Source organism: Podarcis liolepis (genome assembly GCF_965112155.1).
Source record: "Podarcis liolepis genome assembly, chromosome: 7".
NCBI lineage: Eukaryota > Metazoa > Chordata > Lepidosauria > Squamata > Lacertidae > Podarcis > Podarcis liolepis.
Genome location: NC_139561.1, coordinates 56,990,489 through 57,005,891, shown reverse-complemented (window position 1 = coordinate 57,005,891; position 15,403 = coordinate 56,990,489). Strand labels below are relative to the sequence as shown.

The following is a 15,403-nucleotide window of genomic DNA, read 5'->3' as shown; positions in this document are numbered from 1 at the left end:
ATGCGCTTACACTGTCTGCACCTGGTGTTGGGCCAGAAAGACAGATCAGGGATGCTGCTGGTTACCCTATTACCCAGCAGCAACCCTGATCTAGCTGGCTGAGGTGTTCCTGGAGGATGCTACAACTTCAGTATCCACACAGGCTGCTGTTGGACAAGCTTGAGACCCATGACAACTGTGGGTCTCTCTCAAAGGGTCAACAGCCTAACACACCAGGCAGGACTCACCTTGATATGATCTTTGCCCTTAGTAATATGTGGGATGGACTGAAGATAGGAGAAATGCAATGTACACCTTTGTCATGGTCAGCCCATTATCTGGTTATGCTTGGACTGACAACAGCAGTTCCTCCTTGTAAGTGTGGTGGGCCCATTAGGACATCCCACACTCAGAGACTGGTGGAACCTGATGTGTTCCTGAATGCTCTGGGGGATTTTCCAGTGGAGAAAGCTGGCAGTCCTGGTGAAACCCTGGTCTTGCGATGGAATAGCAAGCTGAAATGGGTGGCTGACACAATCGTTCTTGAGCATCCTCTCTGGCATTTTGGAGTCTGAGCAACTAGCCCCTTGGTATTCTGAGGAGCTCTGGACTTTGAAACAGGCTGGATAAAGACTGGAACACAAGTGGCACAAGTCTCGCTTGTGCCTAACCTTGTGCCTACCATGTTCTCATTTTGCAGCTTGCATTGCGTCTTCTAGTAGCTGTCCAGCGGAGTTATTTCAGATGTTCCAGAGGTTACTGACTCCTATAGTGGGGGAGGGACATTTTTCTTGACTTGATTCTTTTATCTTTTTGTAAACAACTTTGAAGTTTTTTACTATCAAGCAATGTAAAATTTTTATGAAATAAATAAATGATTGAAGTCATAAGGAACAAGAGGAGCAGGTTCTCAGATATTAAGCGATGTTGTTTGATTTGAAGCTATACTGCATTCCATCATACAGCTCCCAGTTACACTCTTATGTGGCCCTAAGAGGGTTTTGATTTTATGATACTTTCTACATTTATTTTCCACCTTTCTTTCATCAAGGAGCCCAAAGAAGCATACCTGTTATCACCCATCCAGGTACCAAACAGGCCCAAACCAGCTTAGCTTCAGGAACTATGGTGGTTTTCTGTGCCATCTGACCACATCCTAGGTCCTGCCATGGGGAGGGGGGTTGATTCACACCAAGGGTCCCAGGACTGCTTTGGGTTTCTTTTTCAAAGATGGCTACAAAATAATTTGGTACTCTATTTGAAACTGCAGTGAGACTTACTTTCAAGCAAATGTGTGCTTCATTGTGTTACACAAACATTTGTTGGGGAGACTTTTTAAAAAATCAAATAATAAATAGGAATTTTATAAGCACAAATATAAAACAGTCAGGTTTTTGGAAATGCATATTTAGTGCAGATGGGAATTTGATATTTAATAAGAATAGCGAAAAATAGCAGAGCTAAGTAGTTGACCAGCTATTATAGGTGCTCGTGAGTTTTAGGCTGCAATTCTATACCCTCTTACTAGGAAGTCAATCCCTTTGTTCTTAATGGGAGTTTTTGTGTAGACTTGTATAGGATTGCACTATTGATCATGTGTGGTGTCAAACACTGGGTGCGAACAAGGACAGAAGACAGCCCTCTTGGCCTTTGAAAATGGAGTTCATACATATCTCTCACATCTCTTGAACACTTTCTTAATTTCTAGTACTAACATACACACACAAGTACACAGAATCAATTATTATTTATATAGCACCACCATCCTCCCCCCCAGAAGATTATATTCTTAAAATGAAGCCACAGATGCATAACCTATCCTGTTCTACCCCCATATTTTTTGCACTTCATTTTGTATTGTGCTCCTTGTATATATTCTCAAATTTCATCTAGCATTGCTCCGCAGTCCTGTAGCAAGGACACAGCCATTCTTTCCAGTGTTTTAGGGGAGTCTCATAAAAGTGCAAGGTAAGTGCACTCTTCACACTGACAATTATGCTAAAACATGGCTGGGCAGACTTCCAGCTTGCAAATTCTACATCATTTTTCACTATAACCTCAAGTGACCTTCAGATGCTGCTGGACTACAACTCCCATCATCCGTGACCATTGACTATGCTGGCTAGAGCTAATGAGAGAAATCCAACAAGATGTAAGGACCATTTTCACTTCCCCTGACTTACAATTTGTGCCCAGGAACTAGGGTATCAGAACTGAATTAAGTGTCTTTCCACATATCTGACGCCCCCTGAGGTCATTTTGGGGCTGTTAAGAGTCGGAATCCTTGCTGATCTACTGCAAATCTACCTTCTGCCTAGTCGTGCCCAAGTCAGCCATGATGGCCAGTCTCCCAGATTGGTTTAGTAGACCCCAGAACTTTAGGGCCAGAGTGTGAATGCATAAAGGACCAAATTCTGTCCAGCAAATTCACAGTGAGTTGCATAAAGCGCTCTGTACAGAAGGTAAGAAAGGGATTCTGCTAAAGCTGTGCCTAACAGTGCTGATGGCAGAGAGGAAACCCACCTTTTGTCTGTTTCTCCAATGATCTTATTCCAGGCTCACTTCTATGCCCAAGAGGGCTCTAAAAATAGCCACTGACACATATAGCAGAAAAGCTAGAGAGCTCATCTAGCTGGTTGGGAAGCTCACCTGATGCAAAGGAAGCAAGCTTGAACCTGTATCTTTATATTCAGGCCGAAAGCCTTGCAGCCCAACATCCAATGATAGGGTTGCTCTTTGGAATACACCTAGTTGTAGAAAGTTGAGGAAATAGATTGTCCTTGTCCACAACTGCCATCTGCGTGCAGAACCTCATTTTCTTTTTATAGGGCACTCCCCAGTCTGTCACTTCTTTTTAGTGGGATTCCGTCACATACTGGCAAATTCAGGCAATGCAATTACAGTTGGTTGGGAGGTCTTGTGCAAGAAACCTGCTTCCCTCAAAAGACAAGACTTTTTGAGTTAAGGAAAGTGATGGGGAAAATCTCTGGAAAGTGAAGGCTAACATTTGCTTGACGCAATTTTGGCCATGTACACACCATACATTTAGCACACAGTTAAAGCACATTACTTGCTCCAAAGAATTCTGAGGAAACTTATTTGTTCAGGGTGCTGAGAATTGTAGCTCTGCAGAGGGCAGACTATAGTTCCCAAGATTATTTGAGCGAAGCCATGTGCTTTAAATGTATGGTGTGTACACAGCCACTGCCTAGCACCCCCCCAATGGCTGATTGCTCAGTAAATGACCAACATAATCTGGCCTCCTTTGCAAACAAATCAGGATGGATCCTCAATGAACAGGATGTCTGGAACACCCATAATCAGCTTGTGGAATTCATTGATCAAAGTAAAGATTCACTGGTTTTTAACACAGTGACCATGTGCAGCAATAAGCCAGTGTTGGGGGGACAACAACATTGAACATTAGCATATAACACTTTAAATCCCTCTTCTCCAGTGTGAACCATAACCAGGGGTGTACCTAGGGGGTGGCCCAATGGATCTCAACCCTAGATCTTTTGCTGCTCAATAGTCTCATTTGCCTGCTTTTGAAACTTAATTCTTTTGCTTATAGAGCAGCTGCGCCCACTCCAAAGCCGCCTACTACCTTAACGTCTCAGAGGCATCTACAGGGTGGAGCTCCTCTGAGCAGTTTTTATTCTTAATGCTCTAATATTAAGCCCAATTTCAGGTTTTCTTTGCGAGGGGAAGGGGACACTGCTGCGACATAAAACAGCTCTTCTATTGGAGTTTTGTTACTGTAGATAGCAGGTGCATCTCAAAACCCTTCATCATGGATGGGAACTGAATGCCCCCCAGGGCTTAACATTTGTACCAGGGGGCACTAGACCACAGAGCTTGTTTTCAACTGTTAGGAGAAATCAATGTAAAATAAGCCTGCTCCAGTGTAATATGAACATACTTTTACTGCATCTTTCTGTGCTGGAGGGACATAAGAACATAAGAAAGGCATGCTGCGCACCAGGCAAGTGGCCCATCTTGTCCAACATCCTGTTCTCACAGTGGCCGACATGCCAACCAGATTTGAACCTGAGGGCACTCTCTCCTGCTGCAATCCCCAGCAACTGGTTTTCAAGACACAGTGGCTTCAGCAGTGTAGGCAGAGCATAGCCATTGTGGCTTGTAGCCATTAGTAGCCTTATCCCACATGAATTTGTTCAGCTCTCTTTTAAAGCCTTCCACTGTTCCACATCCCCGAGTTCACGTAAGACCAAATATCTGAAACTGCATAACGCAGCTTCCAACGAACCTGGGGAATCGTGTTGGGCTTCTCACCCCTCCCTCCCTCGTGTGACATTGTTTTATTGCCTAGAAATCATGCTGTATAATTGGCTTTTTTATTGGTTGTCTAGTTTATTGTTCAGCCATTGTGGGGTATTAAAATGTTGCAAGCCGCTTTGGATGAGCTGGACCAGGAAAGTGGCTTTAAGAGACCAATTAACAATTTAATAAATATGAGAAAACGAGCTTCTGAGCATGCCGCAAGTACACCCCACTCCCAACCAACCCCAGCACATCTGGCTTCCACAAGATGTGACTTCCTTAGCCCTTGCAATTTAAGAAACTGAATATTGGCTCCACGTATTTTTAAACCCCACCCAGTCCCAAAACGAAAAGCAAGGGAAGGCTGTATTTTATTTTATTTTATTGGAGGAGACGGTGCAGGTGGGGCGGGGCGCCGGAGCGTATAAAACGCTACAGGCGAGCCATACGCTCTTCCTCAGGCTTCCTTAAGGCTGGACTACATTTCCCGGCAGGCCTCGCGCGCGACGCGCGTTGCGTCACGCCCGCCTGCGGCGTCCCTTGCTCCAGCTGCTTCCTGGGCAGTCCAAGATGGCGGCGCGCTGGAGTAGCGAGAATGTTGTGGTGGAGTTTCGGGACTCGCAGGTAACCGGGTCTCCTCGGCTTGCGCCGAAGCCGGATGGCCGGCGGGGCTTTTGTTTTGCAGTCTCTTCCTTCCCATACAAGTTTCTTCCCTGGGAGGGGGAGGGCAGCAGCTGTCTCCCCCTCTGTTCCTTCCTACCTACCACCCATGGGTGGGGTGCACCCATGTCCCTTGACGCGTCACACGGGGTGGGGGGCGTCCTGTGGTGTAGTTGGGGCGCCTCTCCTTCCTTCGTGGTTTGCTGAAGAGGGCTGGCTTCACCTTAACTGAAAACTTCCAAATCCAGTTTTGGGTAACACCTTTCTTTGTCAGGCCAACCAAAACGCTGCCAAAATATTCGAGTTCTGCAGAACTCTTCACCAGACTTGATGGCAAACCCAAATGTGTGTGTGTGTGTGTGTGTGTGTGTGTGTGTGTGTGTAGGGAGTTTTTAAGAACATAATTTCTCAAGCGTGGCTGTGTTAAGACTGCTGTAGTCAAGGTCTAAGAGTCCTGTGGTCACTGTACAGGCCCATTTATTTACAGTAGTTATATACCACTTTTTAGGTAGACCTCGCAAAGCTCTCAACATAAGATTGTTACAGCAAGCATTTTTTGAAGGTACAGTGGTACCTCGCGTTAAGGGCTTAATTCGTTCTGGAGGTCTGTTCTTAACCTGAAACTGTTCTTAACTTGAAGCACCACTTTAGTTAATGGGGCCTCCCGCTGCTGCTGCGCCGCCGGAGAACGATTTCTGTTCTCATCCTGAAGCAAAGTTTTTAACCTGAAGCACTATTTCTGGGTTAGCGGAGTCTGTAACCTGAAGCGTATGTAACCCGAGGTACCACTGTACATTAGAATGGAAAGGGCAACTTGTTTAGAAAAAGAGCAGTATGAGGGGTTTTCAAATGGTAGTGTGACCTTAGTTTGTATTTAGTTTTTTTTTATACTGTGTGTTGCTTTTAGATGCTTTTCTACGAGGTCATGAATAAGCTTAATAATAACCTTTTTTTCCTGATGATGGATACCAGGTCTAATTTTTCTGAAAGTATTTGCCAGCTTAAGGGGCATTCAGGGCCCATGGTCTTCATAATAACATCAGGTCAAAGGCCAAACTAGTCTAGCATCTTGTTCTCCTAGTGGTCAATGTGATGCCTCAAAGGGAAGCCTGAAAGCAGGACCTGAGTGCAACAGCAACTCTTCTCACTTGGGATTCCCAGCAGCTGACATTGAACAGTGGAGGTAGAACAAGTGAAAGAACTAACTTCAGAATTATGCAACAAATAAGGTGCTGATTTTCGTGATGGTGCTGGTATTGAAGAAAAAGTGTTTTTATTTTTATTCACTCATCTCCCTAGAAAGGCTCAATTGTGGTTATTAAAACATTATATATTTCAATTTGTAGAACAGCAGCAAAAAAGATTATTAAGCGCTCTGACCAAAAACCTCAGCAATTTTCAGGTGGTCCACCAAAAAATCATTGTATTGCAGCATAAGCTTTTGTGGACTTAAGCCCACTTTCAGGAAACTTACGCCATAGTAAATAATTTTGTTAGTGCTACAGGACCCACCTGTCTCCTTTTCCCCACAAGAAACACCCCGGTGTATCATGCAAATGGTTCATCTAGGCAAGCATCCTCACGATAGCCAACCTGCAGTCTCTGGGATTAATTAGGCCTGGCCCAAGTCTCAGGCTGGTCTGTGAAACCATTCCCTGCACAGCATGCTGATCATCATGTGCAGGCACTGGGGGAGATATTTCCTGCATTGTTACCAAATAAAATTCCTCAGGAAAGAGACACAAGCCTCCCTCTCCCTGCCTCTGGAACAGTAGGTGCTTCCAGTGGTTCCGGCCATTGACAGCATGTGATTCTTGGCTCTGTGTTTCTTTGAAAAGTGGCGGGGGAAAGGACAGGTGTTTTTCAGAGTCCTCTAAGTCAGGGATAGGGAGCATGTGGCTCTCTAGATGTTGAACTTGGATTCCTACTGGTCCCACCCAGCATGTCCTGTGGTCATGGCTGATGATGTTAGTTCATAGAATCATAGACTTGTAAGGTTGGAAGGGACCCTGAGGATCGTTTAGTCCAACCCCTGTTATGCAGGAATCTCAGCTAAAGCATCCATGGCAGATGGCCATCCAACCTCCTCTTAAAAACCTCCAGTGAAGGAGAGTCCACCACTTTCCAAGTGAGACTGTTCCACCATCAAACAGCTCTTGCTGTCAGAGAGCTCTTCCTGATGCTTAGTCAGAATCTCTTTTCTTCTTGTTGTTGTTGGCATCTGTCTCAAGACAAGAGACAATGGAAGAGTGTGCCATTGGGGGTGAAGTCAAACTGTTGCATAGTTATTTCCTGTGGCTGTAGAGGCCAATACAGGAGATACGCGCTTTATTGCAGCTGGGGCAGATGAAGGTATCCAGTTTCACTGTTACAAATGCACCATGGTGTTTCTTCTCTCTGCTCCTCCCAGTGGTCATTTCTCTTCTGGTCACTGCTGTGGATATGTGACCTGACTCCAGGCACTGTGGTGGTCTACAAGGAATTTCCACATAGCGGGGTTAACATCTGCCTTCATGTAGTGTTGTTTCTTGTTGTAGTCCAACAACATCTGGAGAGCCACAGGCTCCCCATCCTTGCTGTATGGAGTCTATCAGATGTTCCTGTGGTGCCACTCAGGATGCTACTTCTTTGGGCAGATAGTATCACTTACTTCCAGCCCCGAGACCTCTTAAGCCAGGGACAGTAACTGTTGAAAGTTTATTCAGTGGTGAATAATATGCCCTTGTCTACTCCTCTTATTGGTGTTGTTGCCAAGGGGGAATAGCTCCCCCATCTCCCAACAGGATACTGGGCTTCTGCTTATAGCTAGATGGATAGGTGTCTATTTTGGGTGGAGGGTAAAGAAGCTTCCTTTTTCCAATAGTGGTAGTTTTTATTAATTCATTTCTGAAGCTGTTATTATAGAGCTGCAATAATAGTTTTGCAGCTAAAATGAGACCCTTTACCAGTGTGTTATCTCTGTACCACCTGAAAATTCTGTTTGTAATGTGCTCAACTTGTACAGCATCCTTGTACAGTAAGTTGCCGTCGTTTCCATCTTGTAGATGGTGAACTGATTGTGATCTGCTGTTCAGTTTCAAAAAATCGAAAGCTTGTCATGTGAGAACTGAATTTACACAAAGATACAGCGATCTGTCGTACTGATTGGTTTAAAAATAGTTTGAGGAAATGTAACATTTGTAGTTAATGCTTCCTGAATATTGCATTGGGGTATGCCGTAGGCAGTTTCTATGAATATAGCTTGTTCGTGCTAATTTATTCTATACAACTGTTGGGGAGTGCCACTTCTAAAGTAATGTAAAATAAGTGTACTTGTGTTTCTTATAAAGAGATTGAAGGCATGCTGCACTTAACCAGTGCCTACTTTCAAAGCTGACTGGTGGAAACAGAATCTTCGTCGACATCTAGCATGCAACCTTCTTGGCATATCTCATGTTCCATTGTGACTGCTGTTGGAGTCCGTTTATCTTTCTATACCATTTACTGGGACCCAAGTGGAAGCAGTGCTGTTGCTATTGGGTTTTGCTTATGGGCTATCTGATTGACCTCTTTGAGAACAGGATGCTAAGCTAGATGGGCCTTTGGTCTGTTCCAACAGGGCCTTTTTTTACATACTTTAAAAGGTTACATTTAGTGTTGGAAGAAGCACAGACTAAACATGCCGTTTCATCATTTAGCACTTCAGCACTATTGTATCTGACTGCAGCAGACAGTACTTGACAGGAATTTTGGACAACTCTGTTTAACCTGTCCAGGCTTAGATGAGACCCATGCAGGATGTGTGCTCTTTGCAGAATGGTTTAGGGTATGGGAACTTCTCCTGTCATCTTGTTCTACTTGAAATGAGGCTTAAGTATGCAACTAGGAGCATGAGAAGAGGCAAGTATAAATAAATAAAAATAAAATATCTCTCCTCCACATCCTAGAAAACTCTTGAATACGTGTGAATGCTCCCTTTGTGGAAGCCCCTCCTTCCAGAATATTACTGTTGTGGGAACAAATTCATTACATAGAATAATGGATATATCTAATGAGGGGTATCTGTGCAGTATGTTATGGAATAAGACAGGCAAACTCTCCTGAAAGGCTTTTCAAGTGCAGCATCCCCAATACATAAGTCACAATGCTTTTCTGCACATAAACTGGAGGGGGTATGGAAGTAGTTAAACTTCATGGAAATATGTGTGCAGATGGTGTACTAATAATTATTTTTACTAGGATTAGGATGGTGATCAGTTGACTATCTATTATTTGTCAATATTTGATTGCAGCAAAGTATGCAATGAAGCCTTTTTAATTGCATCATGATGACATCTGATAGTATAGACCAGAATGTGGGATCCTTGCTTGTTGAATCCTAGTCTTCCAAGACTCTAGGAGTAAATGCATACACATTTATCCTATTGAGAAACAAATACCCTGAGGACCCTTCAATCAAAAGGTGGGGTACATAAACATTCAAAAGAGATAACAATCTCAATCAGGAAAGACCTTGCAGGAATCAGAGGGATAACAGCAATTGGATCTCTGCTTTCCAAAAACTTAGATCATGGAGCCTAGCTGGGCTCTAGGAACAGAGATGTGTGAATCTTTTGAGAAAAATTGTTACTGAGCTGCTGGAGTCCTGTAGTGGCTCCAGATTCCTTGCAAGCTTTGCAGCTGCTTCAGTGCAAGCCTGCTAGCAGGTATTTCTATAATGGGAGCAATTATGGATGCCCCAAGGACCCACTTGAAGGAGATTCTGCTGTTGTTTGGCTCTGGGCAGACTTTCAGAGGTCATGAAGAAATCTTTCCCAGAAGGCCAAGCCCTTTAGGCATTTTCTGATGCTGGAATTTCTCCTTCCAGAACTGAGCTCATCTTTCTCTCCATTCCTCCCAACAGCTGTTGTGTTTACCTACTGACCTAGTCTGTCACATTGACAGTGTAGAAGCACAGCAAAGAGAGGCTGGAAAGGCAAGCATTTCATCTGCTTCTAATCACTGGCTGCCTTTCATGGTGTTTCTCTTTCATTTCAAGGTAGTCTATTTCAAGGTAGTCTCTTTCATTTCAAGGTAGATTGCTATCGAGCAGTGCAATATGCTTGCAGATCAAGTGCTTTTATTAAAACAAGTTTACTGAGTTTGCATTGCAGGCTTATTCCATTTGTCTATGCCTTTCTGGGAGGAGTACTACCAAAAGACTGTAGTAGCTGCTCTTTACCTGCCTTGATTCACTGCCAATTTGCAGCAAAGCAGCTGGGGTGCAGGATGTGATGCTTGTTAGGTAGATACCGAGTTATGCCACTGATGCATTTAGCATAGTATTGTCTACATTGACTGACAGTGGTTCTCCAATCTGAGATGGGTCTTTATGCAGCACTGCCTGGACACACCAGGGACTGAACCTGGGACCTACTGCATGCTTTACCACAGAGCTACTATCCTAGGTCTTACTGGTGGACTCAGAACTTGGACTCCAGTATTGACTTGCTTGTTGGATTAAAAGCTTTATGCTAAATTTCACTACAGCACCCAAATAGAAGTTGGGTTACTGGTTTGAAGACAAGGTAGCACAGCAGAGCTCTAGCTTTAAGCTAAAGTGTTGACCAAATGATTGACACCCCCCAAATCACTTTTTGAAGAGCAGGGCAGGTATTTTGGATTAGCTGTAGTTGCTGAACGGTCTTCAAGGGGAGCACATTGCAGCAATCCTGCCTTGAATAACTGGATAACTGGCAAGGCTATCTCCTGGGGAAGGGGGTGGACACAGTGTATTATGCTCAGTTTTAGAAGGTCATTCCTGCCACTCAGGTTGTTTGAGTTTCAAGGGATAACGGCAAATCAAATAGCATTCCCAGGCTGCATACCAAAGCCTTTAGCCATTTTAGGTTTTATGATACGTCTTGTCTACTACAGGTTCTTATCACAGGCTTTTCCATTGTGCTTGTGTGTGTATTTTGGTTTGCAAATGTGCTTGTTTTTCCCCAGTGCTCCTGAAAAAGGTTGTTTTCAACCAAAATGTCGTAATCCTTTTTAGTTTTTCATGATAACTATTTTTTTAATAGTAACAACTAGTACCATTTTATTGCCCTTCCCTTTTCTTTGCTTCCATTTCTTATGTGGAACTTGCAAAACAGGGACAAAAAAACCCCCTTGGCGTGAAGAGGGGCTGCAGCCCTTTAAATTGGGTCTGCTTGGATTTAAGCATATTGAGTATATATATTTAAATCTCAGTATCTTTGGAACATGTGATTTGTGCATTTGCAGGCAAGAGCTCACTTGCCTCCCCCTCTGCTCTAAATTGAATTTCTTTCCTTAGAGTGCAACCCTACTCATGCCCACGTGAAGGTAAATCCTGTTGTTGTCAGTGGGACTTACTCTCTAGTAAGTGTGTGTAGCTCTCCTTCCTAATTGTGTGTTTAATCAGGTTTATTTCATCCCTATCAGGTTGACTCTAGTGATCTCTTTTCCCCACCACCAAATTTTCCAACCTAACATTTTCTTCTTTTTCCTAAGCAATGAATGTATCGACAAGCTAAGCTAATGTGAGGGACCTTATTTCTTTCTCTCTCCTATTTTGCAGGCAACTGCAATGTCCGTGGACTGTCTTGGGCAGCATGCAGTGCTTTCTGGGTGAGTGCCAACACCTTTGGGATAGAATTCCAGTTAGCCCTGGCAGCTGCTTGAAGGTGGACGTGGAGGGAAGATGGACACATCTTCTTGGGTTGATGTTCTTCCTCTTCCTAGTGCTTCACATTCTCAGTGGGGCAGAAGAGAAGAGATTGAGAGCATAAGTTCAAGTGCCAAAAGCATAAAAGACCCCTCCTGGATCTGACTCTAGCATCTGTTTCAGTCTAATGTCCTGTTTTCATGACTGGCCATTCAAAAGCCTCTTTTGGGAAACAAAGCATGAAGGCAACCCCCGCCCCACCCCACTGATTGCTGTCAGGATGTCCTATTTAGAAGCACACTGTCTCTCAAGGTGGAAGCTCCATTTAGTTGTTGTGGCCTAATAGCCTTTGATAAGACCTAACCTCCTTGAATTTGTACATACCAGCCTTTCCCAGTCTAGCCCCTTCCAAAGGATTTGGGCTACAGTTCCCATCAGCCCCAGCATCAATACTCCCATGATAGCTTGGGACTATGAGAGCTGTAGTCTGAAACTTCGAGGTGGGGGAGGCGGTTGTAAACTTTTAAAAAATCAGTCTGTTACTAACGTTTTCTACACCTTGTAGCATTGAATTCCATATGTCAATTATATGTTGTATGAAGAAAGACTTTGTTCATGCTGAGTCTATGCCATATTTTCCCTCTCAGCAGATTTTTTTTAATGAGATGCAATTCATTTTGGCAAAGTCTTAAAAAAACATATTGAGGTACAGGTCACTGCTCAGATCCAAAATCATGAGGCCTTGACTTCTGAGTCTTACACTTTGCCTCTCCCCACACTGCTTCTTTTCCATGTTGCTGATGTTTGAAGCCTTGTTCAGTCTTATCCCTAATCCCATCTTGCATGTATTCAGCTCTGTTCAGTGACCTTCAGCTTCTGCTGATTTGATTATCTGATGTCCTCCTGCTTGTGTGTTTGCCAAAGTCTAACCTTCATGCTTCTTTTCATCCTTGTATGCTGTTTCTTTCCCTAATGCCCTATGCAGACATTAGTTCTCTACATGTAGATGTGGATTGATTGCACTTGCACCAACCCTGTCCCTCCTGCCCCCTCCATGCCAGGTCAGGGCATCAAAAAAATTGAAATTAGCATGGGGACAAACAAAAGGATTCCTTCACTCTAGTGTGGCTGCCCTTTATTTCATACACAGCTCAACAAGATACCAACATAAATCCTCCAACAGCATAGAATCCCCTTACACACACACCCCCCTCACTTCAATCAATTGAATGCAAGCAGCCATGCCCTGGGCTCCCCAATCTCTCCCACTACCAACAAAAATTAATAAACAAATAGATGCAGAATCTATCCACATGATAGTGACACAAAAACCATGCACATACACTATGCAAAAGAAGAAAAAAGCATTACCCCCTTCTTTCTCCCACCTCTCTCTCCCCACCTCTTTCTCCCTCCCCCCCCCCAATCCTCACAATGCCTATGATAGCATTATCTCACACCAAATGTAGATAGGACTCCATGAACTGAAAACGTAGTCACTATATGTACCTTTGCTATCCATGATAATCTTTCAATAAAAACAGTAAGGAAAAAAGGAAAAAAGAACTGAGAGTGTACTGGCAGAGTATCTGAACAAAGTTGGTGCAGCTTTGCACCCAGCCGTTCCCCAGGTTGTTTCTAAGTCTCTGGACATTTACTTTGCATGGGGGTTCATGCCTGTTCCTTCTTCCCTTCCCAGAGTGATATTTCGTAACTCTCATTTTATATTTTGATGTGACAACATTATCCTTGTGGTAAATATTCTATTCAAATGTGCCTGCCCCTGATAGAATGCAGTGCTTATCTGGACACAAGCTTATTTTCATGAATATACCATAGGTGGTGAATGCCAGCTTTTGCCACGTGACAGCGCGTTCAAATTAATTTTTTATTAGGTAAAGGCTGGCATGATAGAATCATCTTGTGGTCAAAAATCTGTGATTGATTTCAGCCTCTCAAGCCAGGCAAGCATCTAAATTGTGACCTAGTTCTTGCAATCCACAGACGAGGCAGTAAATCTGTTTCAGGATGACTGGTATGAGTTCATCTAACTGGAAGGCTGCTTCTTCCATACAGGGTTTTTTGTTTCTCCAAAAGCCCCATGCATAGAATTGGTTGGGATCATTTGCCTTGACTTACTCGTTTGCATGGAAAGAGCATTCAGTCATGTCAGCTCCACCTGTAGTCTGAAGTGATACACACCAGACACATGTTTACACTCCCTTCCGTTCTTTGCAGAAACTAGGCCGACATCCTGACTGAGAAAGGAATGTTGGACATAGTTGTCTCCGTATCATATTCTGTGATATTTTTAAGCCTCTTGGGAGGCATTCCTTGGTGGTGGATCTAGCTGCCCTCCCTGTCAGTCTCTCACTGGCGCAATGTCACACACCGTGTAGGACTTTGTTTTTAAGCCGTCTGACCGTGTAGCCTTACATTGCTGTCAGCCAGCGCCTCTGTCAGTCCCTTGGAGGAACCAGGCCAGCCACAAGCCTGGTGTCCAACTAAGGCAGTTTGCATTAGCCTGGCCTGGAATATGTCATATAGGATTTTGCTGTTGTGAAGTTCTGCAGCAGCAAAGTTAATGTCCTCTTGTTCACGGCTGTCTTTAATTTGCATCTCTTTCACTTTAACGTTTCATGATTTATGTCGCAGAGCCAGTGTAGGGTTGTGGTAGGAGTGCTGAGCAAGGAGGTCCAGATTCAAATCTTTGGTCATGGCTGTGAAGCTTAACAAGAGATGCTGCATGGTTCTCGCTCAACCTCATGGACCTTACAGAGGTTCCCAATACTCTGGTGTGACTGAATAGCAGAATCCCATCAAGCTTAGCTTGTTTACCAGGGGCTGGGGTCATTGGGAAGAAAGTTTATCTCCAGCCTCAGAACCATCCTTGAATTAAGTGGCTGCCACCCATTGCTTTCAGGTAAAGTCTGAGCTGTTCATGGGAGCAAAATCTGCCCTCCACTCATGATGGAGTGTCGCTTAGCCCATTTTGACCAGCATTGATAAATATCCACCCCCACCAAGCAGTTTCAGAAACAAGATGGAGTTTGTAGGTGCTCGACTGTGCTCTATTCTTCTGGTGCTTTGGAAATCATAGGTGCAGCAATTCACAGGCTGGTTCCAGTGTGATGCTGCTGATGTCTTCTTTGTGTGTGTCTGTCTCTTGCAGGCGCCGCTTCCTCTACATTGTTAACTTAGATTCACCTTCTGATGGCCACCGCAAGATCTCGCGCCAGAGCAAGTGGGACATAGGAGCTGTGCAGTGGAACCCGCATGACAGTCACTCACACTACTTTGCTGCATCGGTATGCTCCTGCTGGCCCTGATCCTGTGATTACATTTCCTCCCAACTGGATCCCAGGAGTGCAACAAATCTGTCCAACTAGCTTGTGGGAATGGGGCTATGCTAGTGTTCAGAGTCCCACCTTTCCGTACGTGGTACCCTAAACGGAAATAACAATAGCAACAATCATGTTTATTCCACACACCCCTTTACTCTGCAATCAACCTGTAATAATCAGCCCCTTTCAGTTCTTGGGACAGGCTGCTTGAATTCCACAGAACTTCTTGGAAGCTTGCCCACATCTGGCCCTTTTCAGTGTTACACATAAAAACACATATTCAGCTCTCTTCTAGCCACCTCCCTCCAAGCATTTTAAACATTTGGTGAGGGAAATGTAACATTGGACATGATCCCAAGTCGTGTGTGTGTGTGTGTGTGGCCAGGACATCTTCATTCATGGACAGGGATTGGAGGCAGCACAGTTAATGGCTCTATATTGCCCCTTTTATCCTGTCAATCAGGATGCTTCAAGGGTTTGCAGTGGA

General features: G+C 44.1%; 1 protein-coding gene across 4 annotated transcripts in view; it reads left to right on the top strand.

Annotated features, from left to right (window-relative positions):
- The first annotated feature begins 4,798 nt into the window (after positions 1 to 4,798).
- Positions 4,799 to 15,403, top strand: part of WDR59 (WD repeat domain 59) — a 44,451-nt gene continuing 33,846 nt past the window's right edge. For 2 of the 4 annotated variants that reach the window (XM_083515181.1, XM_083515180.1), the window contains exons 1-3: positions 4,799 to 4,887; positions 11,486 to 11,535; positions 14,745 to 14,880. In XM_083515181.1, coding sequence (XP_083371307.1) covers positions 14,849 to 14,880 — 32 coding nt within the window. In that variant the 5' untranslated portion in view covers positions 4,799 to 4,887; positions 11,486 to 11,535; positions 14,745 to 14,848. The remainder of the gene's footprint in view (positions 4,888 to 11,485; positions 11,536 to 14,744; positions 14,881 to 15,403) is intronic. The other 2 variants (XM_083515179.1, XM_083515178.1) reach the window with 1 other exon arrangement.